This window comes from Musa acuminata, chromosome BXJ2-5, assembly GCF_036884655.1.
Source record: "Musa acuminata AAA Group cultivar baxijiao chromosome BXJ2-5, Cavendish_Baxijiao_AAA, whole genome shotgun sequence".
Taxonomy (NCBI): Eukaryota; Viridiplantae; Streptophyta; class Magnoliopsida; order Zingiberales; family Musaceae; genus Musa; species Musa acuminata.
In genome coordinates, this window is record NC_088342.1 from 40,105,116 (window position 1) to 40,124,205 (window position 19,090).

At 40.8% G+C, this 19,090-nt stretch overlaps 1 protein-coding gene and 2 long non-coding RNA genes across 3 annotated transcripts; 1 reads left to right on the forward strand and 2 right to left on the reverse strand.

Annotated features, from left to right (window-relative positions):
* Nucleotides 1–447: 447 nt before the first annotated feature.
* LOC135611796 (uncharacterized) lies at nt 448–1,774 on the reverse strand. The gene is made up of 3 exons (XR_010486667.1): nt 1,640–1,774; nt 694–871; nt 448–585 (listed from the first exon to the last, which is right to left on the reverse strand). It is a non-coding gene; the product is annotated as an uncharacterized LOC135611796 (long non-coding RNA).
* A 3,437-nt stretch (nt 1,775–5,211) lies between these two features.
* LOC135611797 (uncharacterized) lies at nt 5,212–6,556 on the forward strand. The gene is made up of 2 exons (XR_010486668.1): nt 5,212–6,074; nt 6,177–6,556. It is a non-coding gene; the product is annotated as an uncharacterized LOC135611797 (long non-coding RNA).
* A 4,142-nt stretch (nt 6,557–10,698) lies between these two features.
* LOC135611798 (UDP-glycosyltransferase 86A1-like) lies at nt 10,699–12,459 on the reverse strand. Its single transcript, XM_065107436.1, has 2 exons — nt 11,863–12,459; nt 10,699–11,784 (listed from the first exon to the last, which is right to left on the reverse strand). Exons 1-2 carry the CDS (start codon nt 12,395–12,397, stop codon nt 10,871–10,873), a joined length of 1,449 nt encoding a protein of 482 aa, XP_064963508.1. The 5' UTR covers nt 12,398–12,459; the 3' UTR covers nt 10,699–10,870.
* Nucleotides 12,460–19,090: the final 6,631 nt, after the last annotated feature.

Here is a 19,090-nt window from a genome sequence, read left to right on the forward strand (position 1 = left end):
CTTAGGAAGTATACATGAAGCATAAAATGACTTCATAGTTCACAATAGAAAATTTCGGCATTTATCTATACATTCAACGAGTTCAATAGATAAAAACCTAAGATGTGCTGCCTTACTTCAATTCATATAAAATATAAAAAAATTATATAAAATGTTTTTGTTATCTCCTATTATTTTGTTTCATTATCTTCTTTTTAAATGATCCCTTCTTTATTATCCAAGTGACCACCATCACATTTAAGCATGCTAGTTTGGAATAGAATTCCATGTCCAACACTTACAACAGGTTCAGCACATTGAACTATGATCCTCACATTCATGTTCATCAACAGATTATAATCATAACAACAATCCAAGTACATAATCCAGAAAAGTTCAGCACATAATCTACAGAATCTGTACTTGGAATCATATTTATTTATGCACATTAATTCAGACGACTGTATCGATATCTTTTTCTCAACACAACATTTATGGAAAGATGAGGAAAGCCATGCCAAGCCACTGTTCCTATTGCTATTTGCTATGAGATGCAAGAACACCTACTGTTTCAGAGGTGCTTGTACCTGTGTATTGCAGGTGTACCTGCATGCAGCATGCTGCAGACGTCATGTGAATTTGAGAGAAAGGGTGTATGAAGGAAGACATTAGAGTATGTAGAGTGAGTTTGTGTGGAGAGGATGGACTGAATACCTTATGGGATGGGTGTCGTATAGATGCTGATCTACTAATTAGCATGTGAGAGCCTGGTACATTTCTGATAAGTGATCAGGAAAGGGGTCAATTTGCAGACATTTCAGTGACTGATGTCTCTGTGAACTGTCCTCACTGAAGCTAACCACTTGCAAGATGTATCCAAAAACAGGTCCACCTGCATGATAATGGTTTTAAACATCAGTCTGTGCCTTTAAAGTTGTACTCACTACAATTCAGGCATCTCCAATGGCGGTTTGCTGACAAAAATTCTATGCTTGCATCGCTTGTTTTTAGAGAGAAGAGATACGACAAGTGTTATATCTAAATCAAGCTTATTAAAGGAGTTTAAGATGCTTGTAACCTATCTGAATTTAACGATGTGATCAACACATCTTATGAATGGCAGGTCAAGAAATTTGATGGATAACATAGATTTTGCTCCAAAAAAAGGATATCACTATGTATGTTTTTGACTCATATTTAAGAGCAGTGGGATGTCATACCTCAAGAAACGTTGTTCGGTATTGACTCAAAAATCATCTTAATACTATGACATGGAACTACTGGAGATATCACAAGGAGCATGAAAGCAGTGTAAAACAAGATCAGACAAACTCTTTTAGATTTCTAAGAACAAAATCCTGAACAGTAAGTCTTATTCCATGAAATCAGTAGAATTCGGTCTTACAAAGATACTCAAAAGCTTTATACTCTTTAAGTTCTTACAACCACACCAAACATACCAAATAACAACTAAAATCTTCATGTTAGTGAAATTGCTGCAAACTTATCCGATGCTAATCCAAATTTCTTGATTTATCTGAAGACAATTTATTTCCGCATAAAGTTTATTTGTAAATTATGTGGTGAGGTGTTAGAGAATATGTTGTTGGATGTCAAAAGAAAAGCCATACAACAAAAAGGTTTTTGATCGTATGCTTACTGCAATATGTCCTGCCATCTCTTCCAGACTGTGAGGCTGAAAATTAACATCTGTGAGGACTAATATGTAGCAATACTTGCATGTAAAAGTGAAGCAAAAGAAAACCTGAACATGAGCTCGAGATCAATCTCAGGCAATCTGTTTTTTTTTTCATACTAACCCATCATTGTCGGAAAAGATAATGAAGATCTTAGAACAGTACATTAAGACCAAAACTGGCAGTAAAGAACAAGCAAAATAATTCATGGCCTGTCGTGTTACCGTACTCCAACGAGTGGATCGCAGCATCCAGCCTCGGCATTTTTCTTGCCATTAGTCGCTTATTGCCGATGCAGCATCATCAAGATTCTCACTTGCAATCGTAACGCGGCCGCCCGACTCATGTGAATCTTGATGATGCTACACCCGCAAACATCGACTGTGATAAACCACCAAAGATTTTTAGAAGAAAGCACGGATGAAAGAGACAATGAGCAGGGTGGCAGACCCAACAAAGAAGGCATTGTTGGAGGAGAGAGAGAGGTTTGTGAGTGTGTGGAGAGGACAGCAATGTCCGAACGGCATCTAGATTTGGATCAAAATGAACCCAAGAAAAGAACAGAAGAAAGAAGTAAGCAGGATCTGCAACAGCGATCGAGCACCACAGCTAAAAACCTCGATATCCATCTACATGAACTCCAATAGTCATGCTACCCGAAACGTCGTCATAGACGACGAGAACGGAGAAGAAGACGAGAAATTTGGTTCTGTTGAATCATATCCATCTTCCGTTTTGCTCAGTCAGAAGGGAGTCGGTCTAAAAAGAGAGCTTCACATATAAAAGGAAACCATATGTTGCAGGCCAAAGCAGGAAGAAGATTACAACATGATCGAATTTGGACTCACACAACCTGAAACCCAATCCAAGAGCAGACGGAGGAAGCCGAAACACAGAGCGAGAGAGAGAGAGAGAGAAGACTATGTGGTTTAGCTTTACCTCTGGGGAGTGGGTTTTATCGTCACAGGAACGGAAGATAATAAAAATGAGAGATAACTTTGCCACCCAACACTGGGACGCATGTTTGTTCTACCTGCGTCACAAATGGTGAAAAATGTGGGACCCGGTTTTATCATCGAATTAAAGGTCAGGTAGGAGAGGAGTGTAACTAAAGAAAGAGGCCGGAAATGAGGTTGAGCAAAGAAAGATGTGACGGGGAGATGCTTAGCTGTGGGTTCATGTCGCGGGTACGATGGTATCGCCATCATCTCCTCTCAACGGAACCCGCCCACGTCCATGTCCACGTGCCTGCGCTATCTCTTACTCCTATTTTGATCCATTCCTCTCAACCGTCCAATACAGCATATTAGGCTGTCCAAATTTTAATTTAACATATTTATATCTACATATTAATTCAAATATTATATATATATATATATGTGTGTCCAAATTTTAATTTAACATATTTATATCTACATATTAATTCAAATATTATATGTGTGTGTGTGTGTGATCCATTAACGTCCGGCCAATAAATTTGAGTTAATCACTACTAATCATCGTTAATAATAATTTAAAAATAAATATTTTAGATAACTGATTTTTTATCTGTCACTTTTATAAATTATTTTGATTTTTATTCCTAAATATAAATTTAGAAACGTAAATATGAAAATTACTAATCATGGAGGGATATATACAGTTATTTTGAAAATATATTAAACTCAGTTGAAATTTTTATCCTCACTAAAATGGATTAATTAAAATATTTTCTATGGTAACATATATATAGTAAAGTCAAATTTAGAAGAAAATTATAATAGTCAATAATGTGAAGGGATACATAAATTTATATTTATATTTTACCTGTATGCATGGCTGTGCACAGGAAGAATAATGCCTACATAGCTGATCCTAATCAACCCTGCAACATTGCATGGGTGATGTGCTCTCACATGAGTGAGTGTTTGGAATATAAGACGTGTGATAATTTTCCTAGAAAATCATCATATTTTAGGTATTTTCTGAATGGTATTCTTATTTTATTTTTTCAAACAATATCTCTAATTAAAAAAAATCCAAACTATCTCTCAAATTTTTTTCTATGGGGACGCATTGACCGATAGCGGTAGGATGATCATTTTGAGATTTAAAAAAAAAAGGTATGTGAAAATTTTTTAATCTTAAGGCCAAAAATTTCTAAACTTTAGGGTTCTTCAAAAATTCACCCTTTATTTAAATTGTCTACTCTCTTTTCTTGATATCCAAAATATCACTTTCAAGACTAGTTTTCCCACTTTAGTTTAGATGTATATTTCAAATATCAGTTTTCTCACATCAATAATTACAGTAATTATTTTTATGAACTCTTGAAATTATATAGCTCAAAACACCCTAATTAATGATATTAGACTCGTTTAATCCTATCAAACTCATACTCCATGCTTAAGTTGAGATTTTAATAAAATAAAATGGCTTGCGCAAACTTATTATAACAATTTATTCCTAATTATTGCACCGTCATAAAAAAATATATATAGTTTTGCGGGACCCACACGATGAACATTCAACACCACTTTTATCATCATCATGATGTTTGCATGGAGACTTTGCTGCAAAAGTCTGCGCAGGTTTTGTTGACAGTGTACCAGAAAACATAATGGGATTGTGGTTTGCTGAAGTCCCAAACTAAAGGCACTAAAAGTTGAGATGTCGGAAGGGTGGTGCAGCATGGGATCCAAGGATTTAACAGGATGTGATGGTCACTGTGCAGGAGAGCAAGGAAGCCAAGTGAGCCATAGGAAGAAGATATCAACAGTGACTGTGGATTCGAAAGGCTTGTGAGCTTCTGCTGCATAGGTTGTAATCAGATTGATCTTGATCGAGTTGTCCTCTGCTGTGCTACGTAGCACGAGGCTTCATATTTTGTAATCTGACCGTGGTAGATGCTATACATGGATGCCTCTCGGTTAGCTCATTCATATATATCGACCACATGGTGTGAGATGCAACCAAACATCCATTCACGTATCCCACGCAGACTCTCCTTTTTCTCCAGCCAAAGGTTCGAGTTAAGCAAAAGCCAGAGAGATGAACTAATGCAGCGCGAAGAATCTCTTGAATAGACTCTAAGGAAACTTCTGCAAAGGGGACAAAGCTCGTATCCTCTTTAATTCCAGTCTGTTTACAGAAATTGAGGAGGCTGGTGGATAAGGAGGAGGAGGAAGAGGAGGAGGCGCATGGCAAGTCATGAAGGTGATCAGGGGTTGATAAGAGAGCCGTCCTGTTCTCTCTTTTCCCTCCCTCTCCTTTTTGAATCCTGAACTTAGATTTCACATTGTACTCATGCTCGCTCCAGGTGGTGAAAGAAAGGCCATCCACATTTGCTAGTTGCACTATTTGTTGCGTCAGCCGTGATATGCAAAACAAGCATTAATAGGGAGCTTTGGACATGTCCACAGGATCGCAACAAGCCATGAATGGCCGTTGCATGTTGTTACAGAAAGATCCAGGATCGTACAGCCAGTGACTCGTCCCTATAAGCGCAACTCGTGTCTATGCTTTTGGGTTGATGGAGGAGGGATGGTGACGAGCCTGGTCACAGGAAACGATGCTTTGAGGCACAACTCTGGAACCCACAACCCAAAGCACCACCATCTGCTAGCTGCTGTAGCGAATTCTTGTGCTTTGAGATTGGGTCACGCAGAGCTGCAAGATCTGGGTCTTTGGCCTGGACCACAGACAGTGCTTCACTTGTAGTGGTGCCAATTTGCTTTCTTGCCTGCAATTATCGTTGTACTGGTGTTGATTTGCAAGTGGGAGCAGGGAAGAGGAGGCACCAGCTTTGGGCATTTCCTACCTTTGGGAGCAATGGATGATTGCGAGAGTCACGAGATATGTTATCGTACTGCCGCAGTAGCCGCTCCAAGTTTACGTGTGGTGGCCGTCGTCTCACCGTGATCCTCCACACCATTCACGTCCTGGTTTTGCTGTGGAGTACTGCTTCAAGCTTTCAACCTCGCAGCTGCCACTTGTGATCACTCCTTTCGCCAACACGTACGCTTCGGTGGGGAGCTTGACCGATGTCACGGATCTGCATCCCTGTTAGCTTCGTCCATAGCTGGAGTGGTAGATCGAGTCTGCAAAAGAACTCGCAGGTGGTGGATTAGGTTTCGTTTGCTTGTTTGGTCGGACTGGGACACCGAGGTTGTAGTCCAAGCTCAAGGGACAACAGCAGAAGCAGGCCTTGAACAAGGGCCGAGCTCATCATTTGGGCTTTCCACTTTCTGGATTAATGAGTCTGGATGTGATGAAAGGAGTACCACCTTCCCATTTACTCCCCTCTTACAAGCTCTGAACAGTACGGCAGATGGAGAGAGAGAGAGAGCGCGTAATCATGCAGAGGACTCCCACCAGCAGCAGCAGCATGATAAAGAAGCTACCGAGTCATAATTTAAGGTATGACATCTAAAATCCAAAAAGAGTAGCAAACAGTAGGAGCTACAAAATAGAGTCGTCGTCTTGCTCGTCTCCCTCGACTCTTCTGAGCTCAAGTTACAGATAGACCGAGGAGGAGGAGAAGCTGGCGGAAGCAGGAGAGGCTGTAATGGCCAAGGAGGAAGAGAGCTTGCCTTGCCGATCCTTCGGCCGGCGGTGTCGGCTGCAGGCCAAAGAGCAGAAGGCCAGGTTCTACATACTTCGGCGATGCATCATGATGCTGATGTGCTGGAGAGAGCGCGGAGAAACTCGATAGTCTATGTACTGCTTGATCTGTGCACCAGCTTTGCTCACATGACATGCAGGTCCTCACATAAACATATTGGACATATATATCTCTATACATCATGAGACAATGTTAGTGTATTCATCTTTTCTTGTGACTTGCCATGCGTGTCTTGCTTAGTATTAGTATTTCGCTCATCATCCTTGTTTCTTTTTGAGGTTGCTGTCCCTTCTCGTTTCCCCTAAACAACTGTTTGAGCACTGGTTTGGATGTGTTTGGTGGGATTTTTCTCTTCCATTTCTTCAGCAAGTGGGAGTTTGTGTTTTGGGACATATTTCATGTTGTTTGATGCTTGTGTTCTTCACCCTCAGCCAATACTTGGTCTCTCCAAACGGAAAGATTACTAGTTTCTTTGTCCTTATACAAAGAACTTTTTGATACTGCCGTGAAGCCAAGAATGCCAAGCACAACATCTGATCACATAAAACGTGATGTCTGCAACTCATGATCCTATCCATTTGTCTTCTTGACTTGTGCCAAGGATTCCAGATCTGGTCTTCTATCTCTGCTCGATCTACCCGACTATTTTTGGTGTTAGATCATCACCTAGAGGTTTGACGGATCAAGATCTCAACCTGTCTCCACTGTTAAAGCTTCCTTCCCCTGGGTAAAATGTTGGAGGGATTCGATCGCAGGTCTTCATGCACATCTTCAATGGGTTTGCAGCTGAAGTCCTCATTCAATGAGGGTGGAAACGAATCACAGGTGAAAAGTTGGATCCTGCAACATGGACAGAAGCGTCTCTCCTAAAGCTTACTGCAGCAGTTGGGGGGGAGTCTGGGATTCAGCTTCTCTTTTCCTTCTCATTCAATGAAGTTGAAGACGGATCGCATCAACATGTACCGATGTGCCAGACGCTGCAACGTTATGCAACGAGCAGCGGATCGGATCGCCACAGTGCTGCCATGGCGACGCGATCTCGGATTCGTTGACGTACGAGTAAAGGTGCGATGGGGCCTCCAAATTTTTGATGAGCTCAGAAATGGTGGAGACCAGCAGACGAGCACGTGTGGGTGGGGGCTGACGACTCTGATACATACATAATGGTCCCCTCTCTCTCTCTCTCTCAGAGTTGCCGGAGGCCGGAGGCCGGAGGACAGAGTTCCCCACCATCTCTCACATCGCACGTGGATCCACTGCCACAGGTGGGTCAGTACCTCCTCGGTCTTCCCACCCACGCGTGCACATAGCACTCACCTCTCTCTCTCTCTCTCTACTGATCTGCTCGGGAGCAGGAAGATACACATTAGAGCTCGAAAGAATCAAATGACACAAAGCTAAACCACTGGGGCGTCACATGCTGCCGACATGGGAGATGTTTCGCCTGACACCATCACCTGTTGCTCCTCCAATCTAACCTATGTTTATCGGAATCAGATTCGACATCAATTCGATTCATTTTCATTAGTCAAATCTCAGATCGTTAAACAAATATACGAAGAACTCGTAATATTTTTAATTTATAAATAATTAGTTGAAAATATTTTAGACTTTTTGGTATTCAAATGGATTATTATTAGATGGTAAGAAAATAATAGTTGAAGAGGAAGTTATTATTCCAATCAATCAATAATAATAATGTGGAGAGGTGAAAGCAATGGAGGGGAGTGGGAAGTACGTAGCTGTGGTCGCCGGCATGTGAATGCTTTATTCTTGTGGCAGACAACATGATCAAACTGCTGGCAATAAAGGAGGCGATGAGCTCCTCTTTACATGAAAACTCGACTGCAGATGATAGATAACATTGTGAGTTTTACTTACTTTGCTTTCACTTTTTATCCCAAAGAGGACATCCACAGGTTGGAGAGGATTCCGATACCCAAATCATTGGACACGTTGGGCTCCTCCTCAGTTGCAGACTAAACTTCATTAATTTCTCATAAATATAAGAAATATTATTCGGTAAATTTCCAGAAAAAAAAATAATTGGAGTTTTTTGTTTTATTTTTTTCAACAGAGCTTTTTTTCTTATTATTTCTTCAATTTTATCCCTCAAAAAATGGGCGGCTTTTCCTCGCCCCAATCTCGGCTTGGTTTAGTTTAAGTCTGGTCGATTAATTGTAAATCAATTTTTTTTATTAGACGTATTTAGTAAAATATAAAAAAGATAATTTTTTAATTTAAAATTAGAATAATACTTTAAATTATTAAAATGACCATAAAATAAGATAGATAAACATTCCCCCCCCCCCAAAAAAAAGCTCCATACTATTTTGACAACTCAAAATGATATTTGAAATATATGATATAATGTCTTCCAAAATATTTTCTCCATTTTTAAAAAATTTTGAAATAAAAATATTTTAAATTTTGGTACAGATAATATTATTTTAAAATTTAGGACTTGGAATCTACATTTCTATGCCTTCCAAAATATTTTTCTAGTAATTTCCAGTAGAACTTAAAATTCATTTTTATATTATTATATTTAATAATCTATTCTTTATTAATTCGGTTCAGTTTAATTCACTGGACCGATTCTGAATGCACAACAACATCTCGTTCCATTCAAGTATTAGATTATGTGTATTAGACGCTGCTTTAACAAGAGTCAAACTGTTGACCTTATATATATATATATATATATATATATATATATATATATATATATTCACAAAGCAAGTTAATATGTTAGAATTGATAGTCAATTAGAACTTGACACATGGTATCCAATCAAACCATGAGCACCAATAGAGGGTTAACATATATAGCCTAGTGAATTATGAGAGTAGCATAGTCACCATATCAATATAATATCCAAAAGAAAATATTCTCCACTGATACCTCATTCTAGGACTTGTAAGTGCTTCTCTACATATGCATAGACTTTTGAAATCATAAGACTAAATTCTTGAGCTCTTTACTAACTCAAGAATCAAGTCTTGCACAGTACTAATCTCTCGATCTCAGAAGAGTTTTACCCTTGAAGATATGAGATGGGCCGAAAGAGTCTCTCCAAGTTTCAAATGAGAGAATGAACATGGTCAGGTCAACCATTTCTAATTCAAAGACAGATGAAGCACTAATACACCAAAGTGCCTAAACATTATCTCACTGCCACATTATTGCGCATCGAAATATCAATTCAGTGCTTGAAAGTTCTACTCCTGGTAGACACCAACATACATCGATCGGTCGACCTCAACTTTATTGACATGTCCTGTGGTTTTGGCGAGACGTGAAAACTCTGCCACCTGAACGTGACCTGAGCTTGGTATTTTTTTCCTTCAAGATCATGCAAGAGATGCTACAAGAAACACCACGACTGAAGCTTTTCTGTGGTCTGCAGATGACTTCTTCATGCATCCCTTAATTATTTCGTTGGCTGGGTTTAAGAAAACTTCACAGGAGCTTCCAAGCTGGTGGTAGAAAAATTAGGAGCATTGGTATATTAGAAATCTTAGCGCTCTGATGATGAGACCAACGGTAGAGGCAGGCTTCATTTCAAGTCAATTTAGAGGTCACAGCCTCTTCTTCCTGATGCCTCTCATCTCTCATTCATGGAGAGCGAGAGAGAGAGAGAGAGAGAGAGAGAGATGCATTGATTGATTCTTGGAGAAGTGGTGTCATTTTCAGGGTTGTCACTGGATGTTTAGTCCTGGTAGGACTAGCGAGCATTTGCATAATGCAAGATGAAGAATGAAATAATATGATGATTATTTATGAAAAGCCTCTCTCTCTCTCTCTCTCTCTATGAAATAATATATACATATATATATATATACATATATATATATATATGTATTTATATATATATATATTTATATGTATATATATATGTATATGTATACATATATATATATACACATTTATATACATATTTATGTATATGTATATGTATGTATATACACACACACATTGCCCTCTCTCAATTTTTTCCAATATACATTGATCATTCCCATAGTCCTTTTTTCAGTATATCGAATTATTTTCTTGACATTCATCACAGTCACCCAACCCGGATTTGTGTCCTATGCACCTGTCCGGGAATGGGTTTTCCGCACATCACATCCTTCCACGAGAATGATTGTTGTGGACATATTACTAAATCAAGATAGAATTTGGGGATGGCTCTCCTCAAGTTGGTCAACTTTCTCGTAGAATATGAGGTTAATAACATTTAGCTTTCCCTTATGTTTACAACCTCTAATCCATCAATCACAACATGAATCCACTCACTCCCAAGTAGTCGATGGCCACACCATGTTGCTTTTGGAATCTGGAAAGTGCTGAGAATTAACTGCTGTGATACCACTTGTTGTGAACTTGCTCGAAGAGAGGAGAAATGATCCCATACACTAGTAATATAAAGGAGAGTACTTGGTATATTTGATCTTATAGTTAGATTACATGAGCCATTCAAGAACAACGTGCAACTCTATCAGCCATAGTAGCTTACTCACTTTGAATATATATATATATTCTACAACATATTTATATGTGCTACGTAATCTACCATTTACTACGCTTCTCACACTCCATTGATCTGCTCACCATACTTCGTTAGATCCGCGATGAACTGATCCAAGTTCTTATGTGACGAACCCTCGGGAGTGAGTGCAATCTCGAGGGCTCTCCTGACCTCCCTTATGTTCTTCCTGGCCTCATTCCCTGCTTCTCCTTCCATCAAGATCTCGATTCTCTTGCTTACTTCCTCTCTGTTCACCTTGTTCGTCCGTCCTAGGTCGAGTCCGATCCTCCAGTCATTGACCACCAGTTTCCGATTCGTGAACTGATCGGTGAGGAGGGGGAAGCAGAGCAGCGGAACCCCGCACCATATGCTCTCCAAGATCGAGTTCCAGCCGCAGTGGGTGAGGAAACCGCCGATCGACCGGTGCTTCAGCAGCTCGACCTGGCAGCACCATGGCACCACCACCCCCCTCCCTTGGCTCTCCTCCGCGAAGTCTTCGGGCAGCGGGTCGGGCTCGTCGGAGCTGACGACGTCCGACCGGAGCACCCATATGAAGCTGACCGTGCTTCCGAGAACTCCGTGGGCTATCTCCTCCAGGTCCCGCCTGCCGATGTGCGCGTAGCTTCCAAAGGAGATGTACAAGACGGAACCCGGCGGTTTGGAGTCCAGCCACTGGGAGCAGTCGGATTCCGCCCACAGGCTTGTCGCCACGGCGCTCCTGGTGAACCCCGCGGGGAAGATCGGCCCCACAGCATAGAACGGCTTCTCCCGCTGCAGGGCGGAGATCGTGTCGGACTCCAGCTCTTGCACCGTGTTGCACAGCACGAAGTCCGCGGCCTTGGCCTCGTCGAACGCCTTGAAGATGATCTGGTGCACCACCGTCGACACGTCCGTCTCCTGCAGGTACGACATGAGGTCAGCCGGCTCGATCGCTGCCACCCCTGGCACGTACGTTATCGTGTCTTTGCTGTTATCTACCACCAAACACATGAACGAATCGTGAGGAAAAAATAAAAAGAGTAGACGAGTAGGAATCGAGATGTGTCGATCACCATGAGAAGCGAAGTGGCCATTTCGGATGAGGAGATCCATGTGATAGTAGAGAGAGAAGATGAGCGCCGGCTCGGTCCAGAAGGATACGTAGGGGATCCCAAACTTCTTGGCCAAGGTGGAAGGCCACACGAAGAAGGTGTCGGCGATGAGGCAGGTGAGGGGAGGATCGGCGCGCAGCGACAGCTTCCGTATGAGCTCCTCGACGTGGGCGGAGAGGACGTGGAGAACGGCGAACATGAACTGGTCGTGGTTGAGAGAGCGGTCGAAGGCAACGGGGAGGCCGTCACTCACGAGCTCGTAGCGTATGTCGAGGCCGGAGGCGCGGGCGGCGGGGAAGATGTCGTGGCCGAGGTCGGAGCCGGAGCGGCGGGCGGCGCAACAGGTCTGGTGGTGGACGGCTTCGGTATTGACGAAGGTGATGGCGAAACCCCTGGAGGCGAGTTTGATGGCGAGGTGGACGGCCGGGATGATGTGACCTTGGAGAGGGTAGGGGACGAGGAGGGCGTGAGGCGGCTTCCGGTGAGAGGCAGGCATTGTTTAGCGATGGGATTGCGTTAGTGTTTCTGCTGAGAAAGAGAGACGGTGTCAGGGCGGCTTCATTCAGCCATCGAACATATCTCTGTTATTAAAATGCATTCGGGACATCAAAGTTTCGAGTGAGGGTCGCCAATGTCTCAAAATCTTGGGCCCCACGATGGATGTAATCCAATTAGTTATATGAGGTTTTATCAAATACGATTTGATCCAAAGGCTATCAGTAGACTTATGGAAACTTATATACCGACTAAGCTAATCGGTATCTTTCATCAAAAATTGAAATAGTAAAGGGCATGATCTAGTTCAGTTCATAGCCACTTGGTTTTTGGGTTGCCTATCGTCGGAGCTAGCTCCAAGAAATTTACCACAAGGTAATTTTGGCAACACAATAAATACAATAAAGCGAAAAATAAAAGCGATAAGAACACCAGATTTACGTGGTTCGGTCAATTAACTTTGACCTACATCCACGGACGAAAGAGGAGCAAATCACTACTATAAAAAAGAGATTATTATAAATACCTTACGAAGATGTTCGTAGACCATAAAACACCTGAAAATACTAAACAAAAAAACCTAAAGTATAAGTCCAAACTATTTAACTGAGTGTGGACTTAAACCAAAGTAAATACTTAGGTTTTCTTATGGTGGCTCTTGTGGTGCCACTTTTGGTGCATCTGACTTCAAAGCTCAGGCCCTTATTTATAGTTCCAATAGGAGATAACAAGCCTGGTTTTCTCGATGTGGGACTATGGGACTTGCCAAACTAACAAATCTCCACCTTGGCATATCCAAACAAAATTTGCTCCACCTTCTTCATAAAAGCCCCAACGGGCAATCACCAATAATGAATACCAACCAAGTCCAAGCACTGCTTGAACTTGTAAACCGGAAGAGGTTTCGTAAGCATATCAACTGGATTATCCTTCGTATGAATTTTCTGAACAAGGACCTTTCCCTCAACAATAGTATCCTATTTGCATCCAACAATTTTCTTACCCGAAGGCGGCTTCACAAGATCCCAAGTTCTATTCCGATGGAGATACTCAATTTCTTCATTCATCGCAATCAACCACTTAGCAGAATTATCACAAGAAACTGCATCTGAGTAGGAAGTAGGCTCACCAACTTCATTTGTCTCTTCTGCAACAGACAAAGCATATGCAACCAAATTTGCATATCTTTATGGTGGTCGAATATCTCTCCATGGTCTATCCTTGGCTATGGAATATTGCTCTTCCTCTGGATCATCTGCGTCAGTAGACTCGGGACCATCTACTAGCATTCTTTGAGTAGAAGAGTTCGACTTAAAAGAATTAGAACTGCCAATCTCAAGCTCCACCTGCTTCTGCGCATTATCATTTGTACAACTAGTAGAATCCTCTTTGGAAGATAACATAAATAATTCATCAAAAGTAACATCTCTACTGATTACAAATTTTGGGGATTTGGGATCAGAACACCATAATCTGTATCCTTTCACCCCAGAAGCATACCCAAGGAAAATACACTTTTTAGCTCGAGGCTCTAATTTTCCTTCATTTACATGCATGTATGATGGACACCCAAAAATTTTTAAATCAGAGTAATCAGTAGGAGTACCTGACCAAACTTCCTCCGGAGTTTTAAAGTCAAGTGATGTAGAAGGAGCACGGTTGACAACGTAACAGACCATATTAATCGCCTCTGCCCAAAAGTCCTTTGTCAACCCTGCATTTGAGATCATACACCTCGCTCTCTCTAAGAGTGTTTTGTTCATACGTTCGGCCACACCATTTTGTTGAGGCATCATCCTAACAGTGCAATGCCAAACGATTCCTTCATTTTTGCAGAATTCTTCAAAGTCACCTTCACAAAATTCCATGCCATTATCTGTTCGAAGCCGCTTAATCTGTTTACATGTTTGTTTCTCAATCAAAGCCTTTCATTATTTAAAGGTTAGAAAAACATCATTTTTATGCTTCAAAAAATAAACCCAAACTTTCCTAGAATAATCATCAATGAAAGTCAACATATACTTAGCGCCACCCTTAGACTGAACATGAGCTGGACCCCAAAGGTCTGAATGAATATAATCAAGAGTACCTTTCGTTTTGTGAACTGCCGGAGAAGTGAAGCTGACTCTTTTCTGCTTTCCAAAAATGCAGTGTTCACAAAAATCCAGTGGCCCAGTACTCTGTCCACAAAGTAGACCCCTTTTTGCTCAATATGCTCAAACATTTTTCGCTCATATGACCCAAACGCATATGCCATAAATTGGTGATGTCAGAATTAGACAATGATGATGATGAGACTGCAACCGAACCTGTGACAGTAGTTCCCTGCAGAATATACAAGCTACCAGACCTACAAGCTTTCATAACAACAAGAGCACTTCTAGAAACTTTCATAACTCCACCTTCAGTTGTGTATTTACACCCAAGGGCCTCTAGGGCGCCTAAAGAGATGAGATTCTTTTTTAAATCAGGAACATGTCTAACATTAGTGAGCGTCCTCACAATACCATCATGCATTTTAATTCGGATTGTGCCTCTATCAACAACATCACATGCGGCATTATTGCCCATTAAAACAATTCCACCATTACAAGATTCATATGTGGAAAACAAATCCCTATTGGGACACATGTGATAAGAACAACCCGAATCTAAAATCCATTTATTTTTAGACCTCGTCCTGTCATCAATAGCAGAGAAAATATTTCCAACATTCTCATCAGTTGCTACACTAACTTCAACGGATTCAATAGTTTTCTCAACAAATTTTTCCTTTTGCTTTAATTTATTTTTTAATTTAAAGCAATCAGATTTAATGTGCCCCATTTTATGACAATATCTGCATTCCAAATTTCTATATCTGGATTTAGATCTAGATTTAGATCTACTACTGTCAAATTCTCTTTTATCCATTCTCCCCCTAATAACCAGACCTTTAGCCTGATTCCCTCTACTTTCCCCAGTAATATTCCTGTCTATCTGCTCCTTAGATTTCAGTATAGATTTAATTTCTTGATACGAAACTGTTTCTTTTCCATAAATCAAAGTATCACGGAAATACTTAAAAGATTGGGGAAGAGAACACAAGAGTAACAAAGCCTTATCCTCATCATCAATTTTTGCATCTATATTCTCCAAATCCATAACCAAAGAATCAAACTTATCAAGATGTGAGAGTATAGATGTACCTTCAATCATCCGAAGCATATATAGACTCTGCTTCAAGAAGAGACGATTCTCCACTGTTCTCTTCATGTACAAGGCTTTAAGCTTGTCCCACATGCTCTTAGTCATAGTCTCCGTAGCTACCTCCCGTAAAACCTCGTCAAAGAGATTTAGAATGATGCTTGATCGGGCCATACCCGTAAGCTCTTCTTTTGACATATCATCTGGAATGCTCTCGGCTCTCTGTAGTACCAAATCAACTCCGTCTTGAACCAGAATGACCTCCATCTTGAGTTGCCATAAGCCGAAGTTGACATTTCTGTCGAATTTCTCGACAACAATCTTTGTTATTGTCATCGTTGCCAAAAGATCACAGAACCAGGCTCTGATACCAGTTTGTTAGAGCTAGCCCTAGAAAATTTACCACAAGGTAATTTTGGCAACACAACAAGGACAATAAAGCGAAAATAAAAGCGACAAGAACACCAGATTTACGTGGTTCGGTCAATTAACTTTGACCTACATCCACGGACGAAAGAGGAGCAAATCACTACTATAAAAAAGGGACTATTACAAATGCCTTAGGAAGATGTTCCTAGGCCATAAAACACCCGAAAATACTAAACAAGAAAAACCTAAAGTATAAGTCCAAACTATTTAACTGAGTGTGGACTTAAACCAAAGTAAATACTTAGGTTTTCTTATGATGCCTCTTGTGGTGCCACTTGTGGTGCATCTGACTTCAAAGCTCAGGCCCTTATTTATAGTTCCAATAGGAGATAACAAGCCTGGTTTTCCCGATGTGGGACTATAGGACTTGCAAACTAACACCTATGGTATTCATCTGATTTCATGAGATAATAAAGTGAAGAGTGAAATTATAAGGTGAGTCTACTAGTTGATCAGCCGTATGAACATGAGAGACACGAAGTTGACGTTTGACAACTTGATCTCGCACGAAGTGAAAGTCGATGGCAATGTGTTTCATGCATAAGTGGAACACTGGATTGACGCATAAGTAGGTAGCTTCAATATTGTCACAATATATTATATGAGTAAGGGTAGAGCTAGCTTTGAGTTCCTTGAGGAGATTTATAACCCAATTGAGTTCAGCAGCAAACGGTAGCGATAGCACGATATTCAGCTTCAGCTATAGACGGGGTGATTGTCTTTTACTTCTTAGAACTCCAACTGATTGGATTAGACCCAAGAAAGACGACATATCATAAGGTGGAGGTGCGATCATCAAAGTTTCCCGCCCAATCAGCATTAGCAAAGGCATGGAGATGAAGTAGAGTGTGTTTGTAGAGAAAGAAACTATGATTGAGGGTCCCTTTAAGATACCACAAAATTTGTTTGACCACAGACCAATGCATAGCAAAAGGCTGGTGCATGTATTGAGATAGTTTATTGATTGCAAATGAGATATCTGGACGGGTGAGAGCCAAGTATTGTAAGGAGCCAATTACTTGGTGGTATTGAGTTGAGTCTATAGGAATGCTGACATCACATATTTTGAGTGATGCACTAGTAGAGAGAGGAGTTACAACCTCTTTTGCATCCTGTATATTTATCTTTGATAATAAGTCTTAAATATACTTTCTTTGTAATACGAGGAGATCTGAGGATGTAAATGTTGCTTCCATTCCCAAAATGTAGCTTAGGGGTCCTAAATCTTTGAGGGGAAATCGATCAGCCAATTACTTTAAAAATGTCTGAATCTCTAAGGTATCATTGCCTGTGACAATAATATCATCTATATACACTAGAAGATATATTGTATTCCCATTTTGTTATTGTAAGAATAAAGAGGTATCAGACTTGGAGTTGATGAAACCAGTTGATATCAGAAACGATCCAAGTTTAGTATACCAAGCTCTTGGAGCTTGACGGAGTCCATAAATGGCTTTTTATAGTTTGTAGACATGTCTCGGATACTGGTGATGAATAAAACCGGGGGTTGCTGCATAAAGACATCTTCAGTTAGAGTCTCCTGTAAAAAAGCATTATTAACGTCCAGTTGGCGTAAGTGCCAGCCCCCGGAGATGGCCAAACTTAGAATAAGTCGAATTGTTGTAGGTTTAACTACGAGGCTGAAAGTCTCTGTGAAGTCAACTCCAGGTCGTTGATGAAACCCTTTGGCAACTAAACGAGCTTTGTATCTAGCAACGGACCCGTCTGGGTTCCGCTTAATTCGAAAGACCCATTTACACCCGATGATGTTTTGTATAGGATGAAATGACACAAGAGTCCATGTAGAGTTATGAAGTAGGGCATTATATTCTTCACGCATGGCTTTACGCTAGTGGCATGGCTTTACACCAGTGTGGAGATTTTTTAGCTTAAGTGATTGTGGTAGGTTCATTGGTCTCAGGAGAGGATTGTATGAGAGCATGTAGGTCGAGAACCTGACGTGGTTTAAAGATACCACTTTTTGAACGAGTTATCATTGGATGTTTAAGAGTTGTAGGTTATGGTATTGGTATGAGTGGTGGAGAGGTATTGACATGGGTTGGGTTGGGCTAAGATACATTAGTGGCACTAGGTAAAGAAGGTTGTTGTGTTTCTGAGGATATAAAAGGCAGACTCCATAAAAATAACAGAAGACAAAGACTTTTTGAGTTTTAAGATCGTAGCATCGAAAGGCATTATGTTCAAGAGAATATCCTATGAAAATGCAAGGCTTGGATCTTGGTGTGATCTTATGTGGTGTATAGGGACGTAGCCATGGATAACATAAACAATCAAATATTCTGAGTTTGTAAAGAATATGAGATTTGGAAAATAGTTTTCCAAATGATAATTGATATTGGAGGACTGGATTGAGCATACAATTAATAAGGTAAGTGGCGGTTTAAAAAGCTACAGACCAAAAAGTGGTTGGCATGGAGGCTTAATGTAGAAGAGTGAGACTAGTTTCTATGATATGTCGATGTTTACGTTTAGCAGAGCCAACTAGTTGAGGAGTGTGTGAAGGTGACTTAAGGTGTTGGATGCCACAGGATGAGAGATAGGATGTGAGGGCTTGATATTCATCGTCGTCAGGATGCGTAGTTGCCACCTTTGGATAATTTGAAGGGGATGAGAGTTGCTGCATTGATGGAAATAAGGCTTGTATGTGGGAAAATACTATGGTTCCCTGCGGGAACAATAACTGGAGCATCAGAGGTAGATATTGAGGACATATGGAAGTAGGTAAAAGGTTGTAGCGACAACAATGATCAAGGAAGAAGAGGTGGTGGTGGTGCAGATCAGTGTCACCTGAGGAAGGTTGTTGGCAAACGAGGTCTTTGTTGAAGGAGAAGGTTAGCTTTGTGTAAGACAGTTATAGATCTTTATGTAGCAGATCAGCAGTTAGGAATCTGGGCAACGATGCAATGGTGCAACAAGTGGTGTGGAAAGATTCCAAATGCTGCTTGTCGAGATGAAGGTGGAGTAGGATGTAGTGGCTGCCCCGATCACCGATTAGAGGCAGCGGGAGAGAACTACAAAGATTATTCGATAATAGTAGAAAGGGATGGTAGGCCTG

What these genes read in the sequence shown, in the direction of transcription:
- LOC135611798 (XM_065107436.1), bottom strand. Translation starts at nt 12,397, where the DNA reads ATGCCTGCCTCTCACCGGAAGCCGCCTCACGCCCTCCTCGTCCCCTAC. An exon ending in TGGCCACTTCGCTTCTCATG is followed by an intron (nt 11,785 to 11,862) that starts GTGATCGACACA and finishes GTTTGGTGGTAG; the next exon opens with ATAACAGCAAAGACACGATA.